At 43.7% G+C, this 18721-nt stretch overlaps 1 protein-coding gene across 1 annotated transcript; it reads right to left on the bottom strand.

Moving 5' to 3' along the window:
* Positions 1-5532: 5532 nt before the first annotated feature.
* On the bottom strand, positions 5533-9901 carry FAM89A (family with sequence similarity 89 member A). The gene is made up of 2 exons (XM_075708342.1): positions 9650-9901; positions 5533-5691 (listed from the first exon to the last, which is right to left on the bottom strand). Exons 1-2 carry the CDS (start codon positions 9899-9901, stop codon positions 5533-5535), a joined length of 411 nt encoding a protein of 136 aa, XP_075564457.1.
* Between the last annotated feature and the right edge of the window lie 8820 nt (positions 9902-18721).

The raw sequence follows: 18721 nt of genomic DNA, 5'->3' as shown, positions 1-18721 counted from the left end.
CCAAACTCACTGCTGGTCATGTGAAGGGAGACCTCCTTCCTAATCCTGCTGCTTCCTTACAAGGTGTGATTGCCCTGCAAGCTGCAGGCACCACTCTGGCACACATGGAGCCTCACCTACGGTTTCATCAGTTGCATCTGCCCTGGAGCACCTGTGGGTTCTGTGGGGCCACCTCTGCTCCTCCAGACAACCTCAGCTGGGGAGAGTTTGTCACCATGCACAGACCGCCACACACAGATGCCCCTGGTTCTTTAAGCCAGGGCAGAAACTAGCCCTTGCAGCAGACCTTGGATGTTTGCAAAGCTCATTGCATCATTAGGGTCATCAGGATCATAGAACAGCCAGTTAGGAAGCTCTAGCACTTAGGTTAGGGAGCTTTGAAATTCGCAGAAAATGTTAAAATCAATATAAGATGACTTTCCAAATAAGAGAGCTTTTAACTAGTTTGCTAAGAAAACAAATTAGCTGTTTCCTTAGGTCATACAGCATTGTCTAGACTTTAAATTTAGTAGCTTCAAATAAGCCAAAGGTAACAATGGATGGAAAAATGTACATCTGAAGAGTTGTTTTCTGAGAGAATGCATGTAGTATATGAAAAGTAATATGAACCTCAAACTACTGTGGTAATATAACCTCTACAGGCAGGCATCACAAAACCAGGAATAAATTCTTTCCAAGTGGCTGAAGGATGCAAAGCTGCACGTTGGAGAAGAAAAGACCTCTTGATAGGGTTCCTTTAGGCATGTACCCAATTAATCCTCCCATTACACATTCCTCCCCAGCAGTCAGCTGAACGACAGAGTGGGGGAATTAGTTCCCCTTGCGCTCAGAGCAACCTCAGGCAAAATGAATGGCTTCAGCTAGGCAGCAAGGCAAATAAAGCACGTTCTTTCCAGTTAAGCAAAACTGTACCTGCAACAAATGACTAACACTAAAAATACATGACAAGCAGCGTATACCCAGACTGTAAAAGAGGCTGGAAAAGGACATGAAAAATCCCCTAAGCTGTGAACAGCAGAACTGATGAAACACAGGATCTTAAACTTGTATCCCAGGACCTCAGCATCTCCTTCCAAACTGCACAAAGCTCCATCCTCCACAACACTCACCCCTTCCAACATCCCATTTAGTCCCGAAGGCAACACCTGGGGTCTTCCTGGGGCCCCTTGCTGCGTCCCCAGTTTTCATCTTCACTCGCTAAAAGACGCACTGAAGATCTCACCTCCTCCCCACACTACCCACTGGTGCCCAGCACTGTGGAAGATACGGCTCATGCCCCGGCTGCTGCAGAGCTGCCAGCAGCCAGGCGACCACCTGGCTTTTGCTTTCTGGCTGCTGGGTGGCCAAACAGAAATCAAAAGGCGAGTTTTACCTGTGATCCTGTCTGTGGCAGCAGCAGTAAGTCTCTGTCCTCCTCCAGCTGCTAACTTTTACAAGGTTTCTAAAAACAGAGCAACTTCCCAACTTCTATCATCAGGTGTGGTTTATAGCGAACAGACTGACAGAAAATGCATGGACAGAGTCAGTGCGTAAGCTTTGTTTCCTTAGGAACTAGACTAAGTATGAGACAAAACCTTAGGTTTGTAAATAGCTACTAAGTGGATCAACTTTTTAATAAAGATTCTGGGAGCTTTGCTACTCTTCATTGCATTTAAAATTTTTAAAACTGTACTATTTACAAGAAAATGTAAACATAATTTAAAAATCAATTTATGTTAGAAGTTCACACAAAATTAATTACAAATATTGTAATAATTTTTGCATAATCCTTCTCCTAGTCTTCCAATTTCACATGACTACACTAAATTTTGTATTAAAAACTCAACTTAAGTGAGCATCCGAGTCTAAGGTACCCATGAACGGAGTGTAATTTTGCCCCACCTTTATTGGAAAACTCTTTGAAGCAACACTGATCTTTTTCACAAGTTATTCAAATGATCGCCTACTGCATTTCACTGCATTACAAAGTAGTACCTTTGAAAACATTCATAGTGTGTATTTGAATACCTCTTGTATCTTAGTATAGATGCCATGCAGGTCTTCTGTAGTCTTGGAAGTAAGACACCGAGCAGCAGTTCTGATTTCAGGAAAAGATTCCTTCTTTGAAGTCCATCCCCAGTAAAATCAATAGGGCTGACAGCAAATTCACCAGGAGCTGTAGCTGAACCTAAATGCTCATCTGTTATAGCTGCCAGGGCATCAGCCACCCATTTTTTTTTATGACATCCACTTTCTCCAGAGTGGAGCACTTCTTCCAGACTCTTCTCTTTTTGTAGACTAAGAACATTTCCAAGGGACTACGCTGTAACATAATTATGACTGTATGACTCTGCAGTTGTCATAGCAATAAAATGAGGGGGGTATGTTGTAAAAAATAAAAAAAAATCTCTTCAAATATAGCTAGCACAGCCCTAATAATTCCTTATTTGTAACCACTTTACCACATTTGTAGGTCCCTTGGAGAAAGGCCAGTGAAGAGTTACCCATGGTAGATTACCTTCTGAACTGTTGCGCTCACCGTTTTCCATCTCCAAGCAGCAGGAACCTGACTGTCCTTCTTTTCTTAAAAACCTGTCCTTTTCCTTCGCCTGCTCAGTACTGGCTAAGCTGGATGCGCTGTGTGGGAACGAAAGAGTTGTGCGGTATTCACTGGGTAGGGAAGTTTTCAGGAGTTTCTTTTGTTGTACCCTTAAAAGGTATCCTTAAAAGGTTACGTGTAATTCAGATTGCGGTTATGGAGTAAAAATGGGAAAAGGATTGTTGTTGGACCTTGGTTTGGACAAAGGGTAGCAAGCTTTTGTAGTAACACAGCTTGTTCTGTCATGCACACAACCAAACGCTGACTTGAAGCTGCATGTAACAATTACTCAGTATTTAAGCTATACTTTCCCACCAAGCACTTTTCTTGCAAAGCAATTTCCTTACTTCATGCTGTTATAACATGGTAAAGAGAGAGATCTCACAAGTGAAACACCAGGTGCAGAAATCTGCCTCTGGAACAACTGCTTATTGACTTAGTAACAAATTTACTGTTTTTAAAACCTTTGTCTAGCTAGCCAGCCTTCACAGCATTTGAATTTGCTTTAGGAATACAGACTGTAACTTCTCTCCCACGCAAGAAGGTGTTATTAAAAGAGAAGGTGCTGAAAACTTAGCAAGTCCTAACAATCTGTCCTTTTTCCAGTGCGGATGATGTTGTGGACTGATGCCTTGAGACTTTTCTGCTTCTTCCGGTACAGCGCATACTGGCCAAATATTCCACATTCCCCAACTCACAAGCACACTGCATTAAAATTAGAAACATAAATCATTTTGCTTTTTAAGTTTCATTTATATAAGAGAAAGTACTGTGAATTTTGCTCAAGTCCATTCTCACCAGTGGGACTACTAATGAATGGCACCATGTAAGGATTTGTAAAACAGAATCTGTAATTCTAGCAAAGACAGAATTTTCTCTGTTGAATTCAAAAATAAGTAAAATCCAATTAAGACAGAGAAGTAGGAAATTCCCATTCCAAATATAGGCAGGTAGCACCTTTCCCACTGTAATTTAAAAATTGCTTGCTTCAATCCAGGGGTGATGACTAGTCCTAGGTATTTTAAGGAGGAGGTTGGGAAAGGGGGAGGGTTTGGATTCACTGAAATGGTAAATTAAAATACACACAACATCAAGAAGTTATGCTAAACATCACGCTTTTTATTTTTTAGGAAAGAGCAAGAAAATAGCAGTACTTCAGCAGACTAGAAAAAGCCTCATCTAAATACCAGAAGCACAGCAAATTATATTCAAAGCTGATACATTCAAAGCACAAAGTTCTATGTACATATGCATGTATGCATGTACTCATACACGTATACACACATACACACCTTTTTAAATATAGATGTAGCTATTTGAATTATCTGTATTTGTCTTATCATTCATTTTAGTTTTGGGTGAGTGAAGTAATTAGACCAGAATTAACATTAAAATATCCAACCATTGCCACAGACTAGATTAAGAACTTACACACATACACAGTTACAGCACAGTCTTTACTCTTGTGGCCTTTAAATTCCACTAAAATAAGCCGCTTTTAGAGGGAATGCACAAAAAATCCACCTTGGAAGTGTCTTGGCTTTTATCACTGCAACATCCTAGTTTTTACTAAAAACTAAGAGAGAAGCTACCCCAGAATGTGATCTCCAATTCTTTCTGTAAACTGTATGCATGCCAGACATGAACCATGCAAAAACCCTTTGAGATTTAAGCCCTTAATTATTAGCTTGTGTCAAGATGCAGGCACTGTGCTTTGCAGCAATCTTTAGAATTAAAGTTAAGAAATTAAAATAGTGTTGGGAGATTTTACGTAAAACAGAGAAGGGTGAAGACTCAGAGAGTTGGCAACTCATTTTCCAAGCTGATTAAGCATTACATGTACAAACTATGAAATAATAAAAACTTAACAGAGTACTTTAGTAAGTTCTGAAAACAAAAATAAGTTACACTTCAAAGAACAAGTTAGTATAAAAAGTTTTAACATATGCAAAGTATGTGCTCAAAATACTTATTTTGCATTTTTAAGAAGAGCTGTAGTCTACCTTACAGAAACAAAGTTCACTCAGTATAAAATATTGCAATTTGTCCCATTTTGTCATATGAGAGGTTTCCTTATTCTTCATATGATCGAGAACACTTGCACAAGAGTTCATGTTATTCCAAGCCACATAGTGGCAGACAGACTGTGTTTGAATCTGTGCTTTTACTATGCAGTGCAGTAAAAGCTAAGCAAACCATTTCAGAACAGATTTTAGCAGGTCAAAGAGCTATGTTGATGTGAGAAATCCAGACCATAGTATAAAAGTTAATGCCAAGTGGCAGTACCAAGAAAGTGAATTAGATCAACAGAAAAAAACCTGCTGATAACATTCACTATCACATGTACAGCTCGTAAGCTAGGAATAAGGAAAAGTCAAAATTAGCTTAAGGAGAAAAAAAAATTTAAACTCTGTAAACAATCCACCCAGTACAAAACTGGATGCAGCTGATAAGAGCAGAACTAGCTTAGTAGAGCTGAGGATGTGCGTGCATCCAGACGCCTGTTCAAAATGCATTTATCAATACCGTTGACCAAAAAAAAAAAAAATCACCTATAGCTATTTACACCACAGCGGAGGCTTCCCTCCCCCTTTACAAAGTTATTACAACTCAGGAAGTCGCTACTGTCTTCTATGATTAAAATTCCAGTTATAAGCTACCAACGTTTGTAAGTTGAAAACACCCACCTTGCAAATTAAATCAAAAACTCTTGTCAAGCATATTTGAGGACTCTTCAAAAGTTAGAGTACAGCACTTTCCTCAAGTGGTATTTGCATGAGTAACTTGTACTGACAGCCTGTTAAAATACGTGAATTTAACACAACTCGGGGTAGCTGGGTGTTCCTTCTCAGGAAGGGAGATCCGTACAGATTCCAGTTGTTCTTGCTGAGGTGTGTTACATGGAGAGAAGGACAAAAGAACCTCGGTCAGCCTGGAGGTGAATCTTCCTGCTTCTAGAAGTATTCCTCCTCTTCATCAAAAAACCCATTTTCCAGAGCGTACGTGCAGTCTGCGTTAGAGTCAGCTTGGCAGGCACCTTTGTATTCTTGAATCGATTCATACAGGGAGTACAGCTGACATAGTAATGACATATCTAGCTGCCGAAGGCCAACCTGAGGGGGGAAGAATTCAAGCAAACAAACAAATTACAATTGTGATTTTACTGGCAGTATAATGCTATGTATCTTTTGTTGCTAAAGAGGATCAAGCTTCTTTCTACCTTGAACGGTTATGAAATATGGAAGTATAATTCATTTTATAAGGTGACAGACTCCCTACGGGATAAACTGGAAAAAAGAACAAGGAACAATGTGATGTGACACAGCAGAACATGAGTGAAGTGTTCTTCAAGAGTTTGTCATATTACAACACCCTCCTTAACTTTCAATAAGCAGTCCACTCCTATCTGAAGCATTACAGGTAAATTAATAAACTCTCCATTCCTCATTACGCAAGAGACATACTTTTCCAGTAGCACCGTGTGTCTTTCACACATCTTCCTGACACAGTATCAGTGGCACTCTGTTTTTGTTTAAAACAGCCTGGATTAAAAGTTGCAGATGGAGCAGTGGCTGGTTTTCCACTTCCTGGCTAAGTATCTTCTACTAGAATTTGCCTTTCTGTATCGACATATATAGGCATCTGACAAGTCTAGGTATGTCTAGCACAATACAGCATGCTACCTGAATGCAGCAAAACTAAAGCAGAAGTGACATAAGGATGTACATTGTAGCCTGCAAATCTTCAGAATATTTTCAAGTGCTGCTCAAGCGTAGGCTTGATTTATAATTAAGCGCCTAATATTTTGGTCCCCAAACTTCTAAAATATTGTTCCAGAGGCAAGTAAAGATTTGCAGCAACATTAAAAAAAGGTTACCTTGTAGCCTGCATCTTTATGTCAGATACAAAACCAGTATGTTGCACCACAAAGCAAAATAAAGGTAGTCATTTAACTCAAAGCAGTTTCCCTCTCCAGCAACAAAATGGAGAGTTCACTTGATCTTGTCACCTATCCAAGTCAGATCAAATTAAATTAAATCTAGCTTTTGCCTTGCAGTAAATTAAATCTACTACCCAATTTAACATTTTCAAGAAGCAGCCATTTCTGCCTAAATTTTCAAACAAGTGTTAAGCTGACAGGCTGCTCCTAGTGAGCCTCGGTTTCATCAAATAAAAGTTTTTGCTACAACTCACGTTCAGAGGAGGAAAAAATAAAAATGTCAGTAGCCTTTACTGCAGCCTGAATGCCAGCCTACATTTTACCCAGAACAAGAACTCTTACCTCAAAAATCTCTCCTTACACATCTAGCCTAGCATGAAGCTCCTTCTTTGGCATTGCTGAACTATCCTACCAGATCCTTTTTCTAAAGATGGAAGGGGGGGGGGCCGTGGCGGGGGGGCAGGGGAGGAGAGGGAAGAAGTGTCACACACCACAACACCGTTCCAACTCAGAAAAAAGAAAAATAGGATACGGTGTCTTTCAGGACCAGCGCAAATTACTTGGTGAGGTCATGAAGCCGACACATGATGTCCTGTACAGACTGACCATGAGGACTTTAGGAAAAGACATGGAACAAGATGTGGAACACTGCATTAGCAGCCAGGAGGTTACAGACAAGCCTTTCCACCACCTTAGATCTATGCTGCTTTTCTTACCCATCTCCATTTTCCTCTAACGAACACAACAACTTTCTCTCTCCTTGTTGTTTAAGCATGCACTCCGCAGGAAGCATATGCTACTCTTCCTTGCTCTCTATTCTGTAAGAGGAAACCAGCACTTGTGAAAATTTCCTTCTGCAAAAATTCATAAAACCAAAGAAACAAGACTGCAGGAGGGAAAAGAGAAGGGAGATATTTATAGACCCCTCCATCTAGCCCTGCTGAAGTAATTTCTTCAGACTCGTTAAGCTAACGACTGTTTACCTGTCCAAGAATCAAGTCTGAACACCAGCCTTTGGAGGTGGCAGTCAATGAAGCTTGGCTTTCCCCACCTAAACAAACTACTCGCCTCAGGCAAGAAAGGACACTGTGAAGCTGGACTTAACGCTGTGACACGCGAACATGAGACCCACAAGGCAGACATGCATCAGAGCTAAACGTTTGAAGGACAAGACTGCAGCGAAGAACTGTTCAAAGAGCGACTGGGAGTGAGTTGAGCCAGAGAACTCAGCCGGGAGACAGATGACTTGTTCTTTGTCTCCTAAGGAAAGCAGGAGGATTTTCACCATCAGCTTTCCCACTTCAGCACTTTCTGTGAAGATCAGTTCTACACGAAGTGCAATCTCCAAGATAGGAAATGCTCAGCAGAATTAACTTAGCAGGCCTTAACACCAAATAGTTACATTTAGTATCTTATTTTCCTGTAGCTGCCACTAGTGTCAAACAATCAAACAAGAACAATAAGCCTACTAACAAAAATGCACCCTCTAGCTCTTCACAGCTTTCAAGTATGATCCCTGAGGTAGCAAAAGCCTGAAGAAATGTCCAAGCCCGCTAGCACAAGCATAAAGTTTTTAATCCCAGCCAATCTGCATTTGACTTCAGAGTTTTATCATAGCACCTCCAAGACAACCTATAATGCACAGTCCCGCGCAACTGACTCTTCCTCAAGATCACAGTTCTGAAGTAACCTCTCCTTTCATCCCTCCCCCTCCAAACCAGCTAAATCCATCACTTTCTCATCTTTAAAAACTTATATACATAGTACCTCGCTTAACATGCAGGAAAAGATGCTACTATGCATTTATTCCTTATTCATTATTGAAAATTTAAAGCAAGCTCGTTACTCACCAGAAATGCTATCTTTGACTGCTGGAAGAAAGAGTGTTCAGTATAAATATTCAAGTGCTATTACCTACTTGATGAAAGGCAGCCTATTTGTACGCGAGAGTCTCTCTAATTTGTACAGGCCACAAAAAAGTACACCTGGAACCGAGGAGACTGTTGCTTGGAAGACTTTGATGTGTTCAGAGGTGAAGTATTTTTTTCTTCAGAAGTGTTTTATTCAAATTATCATCAAGGATAACAGAGTATCAAAGGGGTAGTCTAGTTGTCAAATGACTTGACCAAGCATCTCATTTGATTTTCCATTAGGAAAAGTAGGTGAGACTTTTATAATGAGTTATCTTTGCTTTTTTGGAAAGGATTAAGATGACTAAGATCACATCCTTGTTTCCCTTAGAGCACCATAGAAAAAAGACCCAGTGGTCGACTGCCACTTGCGCTTCCTGTACTTCGACGCAAACTGGCAACTCCAACACACAGGTTTAAGACTATCTCGAACAGTATTTGAACTACTTGTTGAAACACTGGTGGCAGACTAAGACTTCAGCACACTACATTGTCCTTCTAAATCCACAAAGGGTCTTTCAACAGAGTTCCTTGTGCTCAAACACCTTTTTACCAAGAGAAAAACAGCCTTAAAAGAGGGAGATTTTCAGCAATACCATATTTTATATGTTTCGGAATACTAAGTGCACAACGCTTAGGCTACTATTAGTCATTACAACTGCAACTGCCACCAGCAAAGCTCCAACACCCGAATTAGTGTTTAATCCAAAGGCGCGCCAGGTCGCCCGGAGGAATTTCACTAATAACGCCGCGCTACAGAATCAAAACAAAGTCCTGAAGAAAGCTACGTCTAATCGCACTCGACTTGAACCGAATGAATCGGCGCGGGTACTTGTGGCTTTTTTTAACGCCGGCCTGTTAAAATGGGCGTCGGGTTCAAATGGATGCCCCCGAGCGCGGCGCTCGCTACGCGGCTCTCACCCGCCGGCGGAGGAGCCCCGCCGTCAGGCGCGCAGGCGGGCGGAGCCGGGGGTCCGGGCTGCCCCTCGATGCCGTTACCGTGCGTTCCGCGCCACCCGCGCCCCACAGCAGCCGGGCCGGGCTACGCGGGGCTGCCCGGCCCGGGCCCGGGCCCGCACCCACCCGCGGCCCCCGCTCGGCCGGCACCGGGCGCCCTTCCGGCCGCGGGGAGGGCGGCGGCAGCAGCGCCCCCCGCCGCCGCTCGCCACGTCTGCCGCCGCCCCCGCTGAGGCCCGGCCCGGCCCGCCCCGCCCCGCTCACCATCTCCTTGCGGAGCAGGGCCAGCGCCGCGTCCAGGTTGGGAGGCTTGGGCGGCCGCGGCGAGCCCCGGCCGCCGCCGCTCAGCTCGTCCTGGATGCGGGACTTCTGCGCGTAGAGCCGCTCCAGGTCCCGCCAGCGCCCGCCCTGGCCGCCGCCGCCGGAGGAGGAGGAGTTCAGCAGCCCGCTCAGGCTCTTGGGCAGCGGCGGCAGCCCCGCGCCGCCCCCGGGCCCCAGCAGCCCCGGCCCGCTCATGCTGCGGCGGTGGCGGCGACCGACGGAAAGAGCCGCCTCCACCCCGCTGCGGGAGGCACCGCCCGGAGCCCGCCCCGCCTACGGGCCGGGCCGGGGGGGAGAGGCCCGGCGGGCGGGGCGGGGGCGGAGGAGCCCGCGCGGGGGCCGGCGGAGGGAGGCGGGGGCGGTGCGCGGCGGCCGGGCCGCAGGTGCCCGGGGGTGCGGGAGGCGCCGGGGGCGGGCCCGCTCGTCGCGCCGCACCGCACCGCACCGCACCGCGGCGGCTTTGTCTGAGGCGAGGGGCGGCGCGGTGGCCCGCGTCCGCTCCGGCGAGGCCCGGCTGCCCGCCCGCCTGCCTCCCGCCTCGGCCTGCGGGTCGGGCCGGCGCCGGCGGGCCTGTGCGCCGCTGAAGCACTCCCGCGGCAGCCTCCTGCCCGGGGGCTGGGAGGGGCGGAAGGCCGCTGCGGGGACGGGGCTGAGCCTCCCGACCCGGTCCGGGGGTGCTGGGGTGAGGTTGGAGCGGGGGCGGGCGGTGAAATGCAGTGAAAGCATGTCTAGTTAGTCTAGTTAGACTAGACATTAGAAGTTTTTTACAATGAGGGTGGTCAGGCACTGGCACAGGTTGCCCAGAGAGGTGGTAGAGGCCCCGTCCCTGGCAACATTCAAGGCCAGGTTGGATGGGGCTCTGAGCAACCTGATCTAGTTAAAGCTGTCCCTGCTCACTGCAGGGGTGTTGGGCTAGATGATCTCTAAAGGTGCCTTCCAACCCAAAGCATTCTATGATTCTATGAAAGCGAGCATGAAAGTTGATTAAATGGTGCGGGCGGAGGGCAGCCACTTCTTCTGCGGCGATGGTGTTCAGTCACCTGCTAACACGAAGGTGCTTTCCCCCTCCCGCCAAGGTGTTGCCCTTCCCACCCTCAGAGCCAAGCTTTGATTCAAAAGTCTTTATCTCCAAGCCTTGCAACTGAACAAACTTAGGTGTATCTGCTCTGTGAACCAATCTCTCAATCTGAGAGAGAGCTCTCTGGTTTTATCCCAGGTTTATTCACAGGGCAGTTCATTGCTCTGGCTTACAGAAGTACCCACACGCTTCGGTGAGAGGGTCGTGGAAAGGGTGCCACGCTGCAGGACGGGGTGGGTTTGGGCAGGGGGGACGCGGCACGGGAATCCCTGAACCTGCCAGTGCGGCCCCGGTTCTGGCATCGCAGGAATACAACCTCGGTGTGCCAACTCTCAGTGCATTTCCCCGCCTTTTATTTTTCCCCCTTTTTCCTTGATGTGTTTGTATCTCTGAGGTCTCTTGAATAAATTACGGCAATTTTTGATCGTTCAAAATCCAAACCGAAGCAGGTATAAAATTGGAGTTCTGGGAATGCGCTGCCATTGCAAAGCCAGATTGTTTAAAGGTGCTGTCCTATTGCCACAGCCCTGCTTTGTTTGTGGGGTTTTCTCCTCAAGAAATAACCAGATACAGTGATTTTGAGTTAAGCCTCTACATTATTTTCACTTTTGTTTCCAGACTCGTGTGGCTTTTTCATGGTTTAAATGTCATCAGACTCTGTGACAATTGTTTTAAAACCGCTTACAGTGGAGGAAGCTTTTGCCAATCTTTATTCATGTTTACACACTATTTTAGGGATTGATTTTTCAGACGACCTGATGTGCTTTTTAATGCTTTGTACATTGGAATCAAGATATTTTCTTCCCCTGTTTGTCATGATGCTGCTTCTGCCCAGGTCAGTTAGGAAAAATAAAATAGTGCTGATAGCTTTTATGAAACTAAAGGCATTTAAAACTATCCCTGTTGTAGATTAAAGGCATCAACAAACCCCTTGTCCTTCCAGGCCAAGGGTGCCTGACAGCAAAAATACTGATTTGGTGGCCTAAGGGTGTAGGCACTGTATTATCTTCCTGCTTATTAGCAAATACATTTATTTGTTCTCCTTCCAGCCCCTCCCCCCCCTTTTTTTTCCAGGTGACAGCTATTTGGAAAAGCTTGTGGACATTCTTATTTTATCTAGACCAGCTTATCTTAATTATTTTTTTCAGCTTGCCTGATCTCATTAGAATCTAAGTGCATTTTCTTCACACTCGGGTCCTTAAGCACCTTGTTGCCATATCTTTACTATTGCAAAAATCTTTATGCTGGTTTACTGCGCAACTTTGTCATCTGAAAAATAAAAAAAATTTACTTTTTGCGTTGTCAGTGACCCTTCTCTCAGTTGGCAACCTTATCTAGCCTTCATTCGTAATAAATTCGTAACTATCCTTTAAAAACTAAATCTCCTGCTTTATTTAGTCTGACCTAGTTATAACGTGGTGATAATGGAAGCTGGAGTCTTTTGCAGTTATGTCTTCTGGTTACAGAGGAAACTTTCATTAGCTATATAAACCTCTCAGTCTTTGTTGGTTCCTAGAAATGTGTTACTTGTCTAAACTGTCCTTTGCTAAGGACGTTACCTAAAAAACCCCACATTAAAAATACATGTGGTTTACGTCATAAAGAATTAGGAAGTGCCAGAAGACGGGTGTCCCATACCATTTCCTTGCGCAAATGCATTATGGTATATTTTTAATTTACATATTCATATGCAATGTTTTTTCCTTTCCTCATTGATTAGGAGGACACACAATGCCTGTGTATCATTTGTACATCATTTACTGACATTCCTCTTTCCAAATGTGGTGATCTATATGCATTATAGTATATTTTTAATTGATATATTAAGACTGTTTCCTACAGCCTTTTTGGTGATGCTTTCCCCTCTAATAACTAACTTATCTACAAGTGTTAATGAATTCCTTATGACTGTGATAGAAGGTGGGATTGTTATCCACACTGGAACCAGGACACGGGGAGCTAAAGGTAGGTCACGGTAAAAAAAGGTCTACTAATTTTAAGTGCCCGGTTTGTGATTCCTAGGGATGATTCTCCAACCAACAGAACTGACAGAAGGACATGTGCCTCTGCTTCAGGCTACCCTGCGCAGAGCAGCACCTTTGCTTAAAAACACCTTCATTAGACATTTAAAGTAAGGCTCCAGATTTTTTCAGTGATGTGGCTAACATCACATTTTGTCCGCTGTGCAGCAGGGATGTCATAAAGCTTGCCAAACAAGATACACCAGAGCTCATCTGTCAGTGCCATCGACCTTTTTAAGTCCTTTTTGTGTTTGCAAGATGTCTCTCATTGGGTTAACTTGCAGTCAGGATTGCCTGTCAAGGACAGGTCAGGATCCAGATATCACAAACTGGGCATATGCAAGAGAAATTAATAATTAGTGACACATGCTTTACTCTTCCTTTTGCTCCTGTAGTCAGAGTGCCTGAACATTCTCTGTTTCTCATGAGGCCTACGGTTTTTGTCGCTGATGTGGAGGAATAGCGGTCACGCTGTTCTGTGGTGCTTTGGGAATGATGTGAAATTCAGTCCTTTGGCTAAGGAGAATGTAGAAGATGCTGGGTATAACTGGCACTTGATATATGACGCCACGTAGTGGCATATCCAAACAGAAATTAGATTTTCAGTGATCATTCAATTCTTAGGCATCATTTTTCATCAGAGAAATGGTTTTAAATAAAAATGGTCGAGTCCTAATTTTGATTCTTTTTTTTCCAGATATATTTCCATATCTATGCCTAAAAGGTGAAAACCCAGTATATTTGAACACACAGAATATCACAGTGGCTTCCAGCTAGGTCCCTAGGAAAGCAGTATCCTTAGATCTAAAGCAGAGATCCTCCTATTTAAGCTACCTGAGGAAACAGGAGCAATAGTGGTCTGTTACCTTTTTTTATAGGTCTGCTACTGCATAGATACCCAAGAAGGACACCTCAGCCTTTGTCTGCAGGGTTCAGAACTAACTGCCACAAACACAGAAATACAGAGATTTGGGGATCCAGGCTTCAGTTTAAAGTTCTTGATGAAATGTATTCTTGTGGTTGTAAACCCTTGTGCATGCCACTTGCTCTCCCAGCCTCTTCCTCTTGCCCTTGTTGCTGGTTTTTCACTGGTTCCTGTCCTTGTCCTTGCATGGACCCTGTTCCAAAGCAATGTCCCTTAGCTATGGTCTCTGATGCCTTAGTTCGTATCCCTGCCTTTTGCTTTTGTCCCTCTTGCTTCAGCTGCCACACGTGCACTCTCGCTGCTGCCTTCCTCAGCTTCTCTTCAATATCTAATGTTGCCCGTTAACCTTCTGCAGTGAAGTCAGAATGCTAATTCTTGCTTTTTCATGGAGAAGCAAAAAAGCAAAATTTTGATGACAGGAGAGAAAGAATGTGTCTAGGGCATGGGGGATAGGTATGACAGAAAGGTGATTAGGACTGGGCAGAGCAAGGGCAAAAGATTCAGAAGGAAGCAGGAATCAGAGGTTACACAGAGGGACTGGTCTGTAGAGATCTGTAAGTGTGAGTAACAGTTTCACCACTGAAGGCATCTTCCAGCCAGCAACAATGTGCATGTAGGGTTATTTTTTTCCCCTTTCTTTTTGCAAGTGGCAGCTACTCAAAGGAGAGCTCTGTTTCCTCTCTCCTTTTCACAGTGAGGATGGTATGGATTTTTGAACTAATTTACACCCAGTGTAAAGCAGTGAGAAGCAGTATGGAAATCCGAAGAGCATGCGCATGTGGCAAATAGGCAGTCACATTTCTGCAATGACAAGGGGTCTAATTCCTCTCTCGCTGTTTTTTTCACATTGTAGTCAGTTACCAAGCACTGCTGGTTTGTATTGTGAAGGGGGGGGGGGGGGGGGCGGGGGGGCGGCGGGGGGCAGGGAATCAAAGTCTGTACTTTCATATCAGAAATTCTGGTTCAGGATTATAGGAAGGATCATGCTCAGGAGAAATAAGGACTTGATCTGATAGTAAAGTTGATGGGACTTACCGTTAAGGTAACCAGCCATTTATTTTCCTGATGATGCCAAAATCTGGCTTGTTCACATCTCTGTTTAACCTTAGATCAAACTATAAATCTTCTCCACAGTACATCACTCGGTGCTCTGCAACATTGGTTTTAAAATCTCCTCACTCTGTCCTCTCACTTTATTAAATTAGATGTAGTAGTATCAGTCTTTTTTTCCCTACCTCTCCAGTCTCATAGATTCTTCCCCATTATACAAACTCTAGCAGAAAGAAAAGTTGTCATTTGGATCACACCAAATTCATATTCCTGCATGTGTCCTTGCCTTCAGGATTTCTGTTGTAATTAAGAAAGCAAGCCATTTTAGTATTTCATATCAGCTGGTAAAAGCAAATCCCCCCCAAAAGAAACAAGAAACAATGGTAGGCTGTAGGAATTAATAATTTCAGTATTATGTGAAAATTCATAGCCATGAAAGAACCCAGCAGAGTTTTGTGAGATAATTATGTAATAAACTAGCCTCATGCCCACAGCTCTTAATGGCTCTGAATGTCTTCCCTTCACCTCCTTTTACTGTGTCAAAAATACAAAAGAAAAGGCCTTCAAAGTGCCTTTTGATATTTTTCCCCCCTTTCTGATGAGTTCAGTATAGTTCTGATACGCATTTGCCTCTTCAAAAAGATGACTTGAGGGGGCAGTTATTACTGCTGCTCTGGCGTTAGTTCAGTTTGTTAGCCTCACGATGCCGCGCTTCTTACTCTTAACAGTACCGACTTGACTTACAGTAACAGCTTTCGAGAATCTGATTACTGAAAGCAGATAGCTGGGGGATCAGAGCTACAGGCTTTAAGGGTATTTGTCTTATTATCCTAGTGACACTGAGCAGACCCTTTCCTTTAGTGAGATCTGCATCGGGGTCAAATCTGGAGGATGCTGTCTAAGCTGGGCCGAGGTCATTTGAGGTAAAAATGACAGGAGTTCTAAATCTGCAGGTAAAACTGCACGGCAGAAAGAAAGCACTGCTGAACAGGGATGGCTGCAGGTGTGCAGAAGAAGTAAGAAGGATTTGTGCTTGCAGAATGCAGAATAGTGCAGATTCTCCAGCAGTTTGATAGCTGCCTCGAAGCATTTTTGAGGAGTAGTAGTGAATCATTTTTTAAAAAGAATTCTTTATTTCTCTGCAAAATGGTCAGTTGCAAGCAAACATGAAAGATTCCACATAATATTACGTTCAGCTAATGTTAATAAAGAGGCAGATTTCTTGCTTCTTTCTTCTGCGTTCTCCCTTGGTAAATGTATATATGACATTTTTTTTCCAGGCTGAATATGAGAATCTGTTAGATAACATATCTCCAGAAGATAGATGTAGATTACGCTGCTCAGGAGATAAACACTTCTCTTCAGTTGTGAATGGCTATAATGTTTGCTGGGGAGGGGGGCATAATTTCTATTCAGAGGTAGCTGTGTTCTTGAAAAATGACCTTCCTCTCCCACCATGCAAGTTAGACAGATTTGTGCCTAAACTGAATTGCTGAATAATCAAATGCAAAACTGAGGCCATAAAAAAAACCCTGTTCATACCCTTTGGCTCAGCTGGGCCAAATACTGTTATCCCATTCTGCCTCCGCCTGCACTGGAGTACTACCTGGTGGTGCAAACAGCCTGAGCTCCTATGCAGGCTCTCAGAAGGTGAGAGTGCTGAGCAGATTTCAGTAGGGCCTCTTCCTTCCAGCAGCTGGGGTTGCACAGGATGGGTGAGGCTGCAGCGATGCCTGAGAGCACAGCATTCAGGAGCCGAATTGAGGCTGGGCCAAAGCTTGTGTGGAGCATCCTCAAATGGACCTGGATCTTTTTGTCTTGTGCTGAAATTGAGCCGCCTCCGAGGTGGGACAAGGGCAATAATTTAACAGTGCATAACATTATTTCTAAACAGTTTAGAGGAGAAAAGTACTCTTTGTAATTGAAAGTTCATTTAGGTAGAGAGAATGTAATTACCTGGCACAGTTAGAGGAGCAAAGCTATTGTGAGTCTCTGATGAAAGCTGTCATCAGTTATTTAATGGCCAACAAGTGATTAGAATTTTTGTTTCGTATTTCATACAAGAACAGCACGTTCAGCAGCCCAGTGACCCCTAAATTCAATGCAGGGGCACTCAGTAATTACTGACTCAGGCAGATGTTCTACCAGCTGAACTATGATCATTGCTTCTTGTAGCATTTTAGTATGTGGCACCCAAACAGCAACAAGACTGAGCCTTATTTAGTATGGGAAATCAACTTTTATAATGGTATAGGCAAAGGAATAACTTCAAAATACTGTCAGTATTTAAAAATAAAATATATTCCATGCAGCAAACATAATACTTGAAAATAACTTTTTGGTGTAAGTACTTACGTTACCAGATTTTTACCTGACGTGAACCTGTCAGAGAAATAACTATCAAAGCAGTTCACATTTCAAATAATAGCACAAAAACAATGCACCTTTCTTCTTTTCCCTCCTTTCCTACTAGAAATGCCCCTCTCAGGCCCTGCAAACTGCATGGTTGCTTCTCTGACTCCTACCCAAGAACTGTAGCTGTGCCTGCCGAGAGGGAGGATGCTCCCTCTCATCATGTGCTAAGCTCTTGTGTGCTTCACAACACAATCACTCTTCTCAGTTTACTGCAGCCAGATATCATTGTCCCAGACAGACGTGTAGACTGAAAGAAACACATCCGGAGCACTGGGGGATCCAAAGGCTCAGTTCATCTTCCCTCCATGAAGCTTTTCAGAGTTGTTCTTCCTTGGCAGAGCCGTTGGGGAAGACTTGTAATGCCAACAGCCGTCGTTGCCAGGTGGGAATTGTGCTGGAGTGCAACAATTCCTGCGCACACCTTAGGCACCTGTTGTATTGCTGGTGACAACTCACATAAATGTGATCAAACCATGCAATAATCCAGTTATTTCTTTGCCATTTTACAACTTGGTGCCATCTGGAGCATGGCACAGATGCAGCCTAAACCAAAAAGCAATCTGCAGTATCTGTTAAGGCTGCAAAAGGAAACAGAAAACTAAAGTAAAACAAAACAAAAGACTATTTCCCCCTGCAGGGGGAAATGCGACAACAAATATCCGCAAAGAGGGAAGCCTCAAAAACCAAACATCAGTGCTGGAAATGAGATCAGATCAAGCCAATCACTGCAGCTGTAATCAGTTGCTGACAGAACAAACAGGCACACAAATGAGTTAGAAGGAAAGAACAGGGACTTCTGAAGTATTTTTGGCAAGTCTGGAAAAATAAGAGTCGCTCTGCCTGGGCAAATGCAAACTAAAAGATTCTTTGTCTTTGCTGAATTGGCCAAGGAAGATGGAAGCCTACCTACAAAGACTGCCTGAATAGGAGCCATCAGAAATGCAATTGCTAAAAAGTCCAACACTTGCCATGAAAATGAACTTTTGATAACGTGACATTGTAGAAGCTTATTGTTTCATAGACTCCTGTTTCTTTATTTCTGTATGCTTAGTGCATCAGTAACTAGCAACTTTGTATTGATGTATGAATGTAGGTAATAGTAAAAAATACATCCTAAAAGTCAGTTTTAAGGCCCATCAATAACTTGATTTCCACTTGCATCCCCAAAAAGTGCTAATGAGACAAAAGTGGTGGAGATCTGCAGCTCTTGAGTTTACAGGTCTGACAGGCAAAAGGAACTTGTGCCTTCTCACTCTCCTTACTCTCTCAGCTTCTTTTTTAGAAACTGTGACAGGGTAAACCAAATGTAATTCACACAAGGCCACAGACCCCTACAGTGTGAGAAATAAGATTTGGAGTGCAAGGTATACATGCTTTGAGTTCAACTTACTATTTCTACGTGGTCACTTTTTGGAGTGCAATTGCTTTTTAATTAATTATGAGTTTTCAGAACTTTTTTGATTATCAGTGACCTGAAATAATGTCAAGATATCTCACCATTCTTGTCAATTTTCAACTGTAAGCAA

Source organism: Pelecanus crispus, chromosome 3 (genome assembly GCF_030463565.1).
Source record: "Pelecanus crispus isolate bPelCri1 chromosome 3, bPelCri1.pri, whole genome shotgun sequence".
Classification (NCBI taxonomy): Eukaryota; Metazoa; Chordata; class Aves; order Pelecaniformes; family Pelecanidae; genus Pelecanus; species Pelecanus crispus.
Note: the sequence above shows the minus strand (reverse complement) of the source record. Positions and strands in the feature narration are given on the sequence as shown.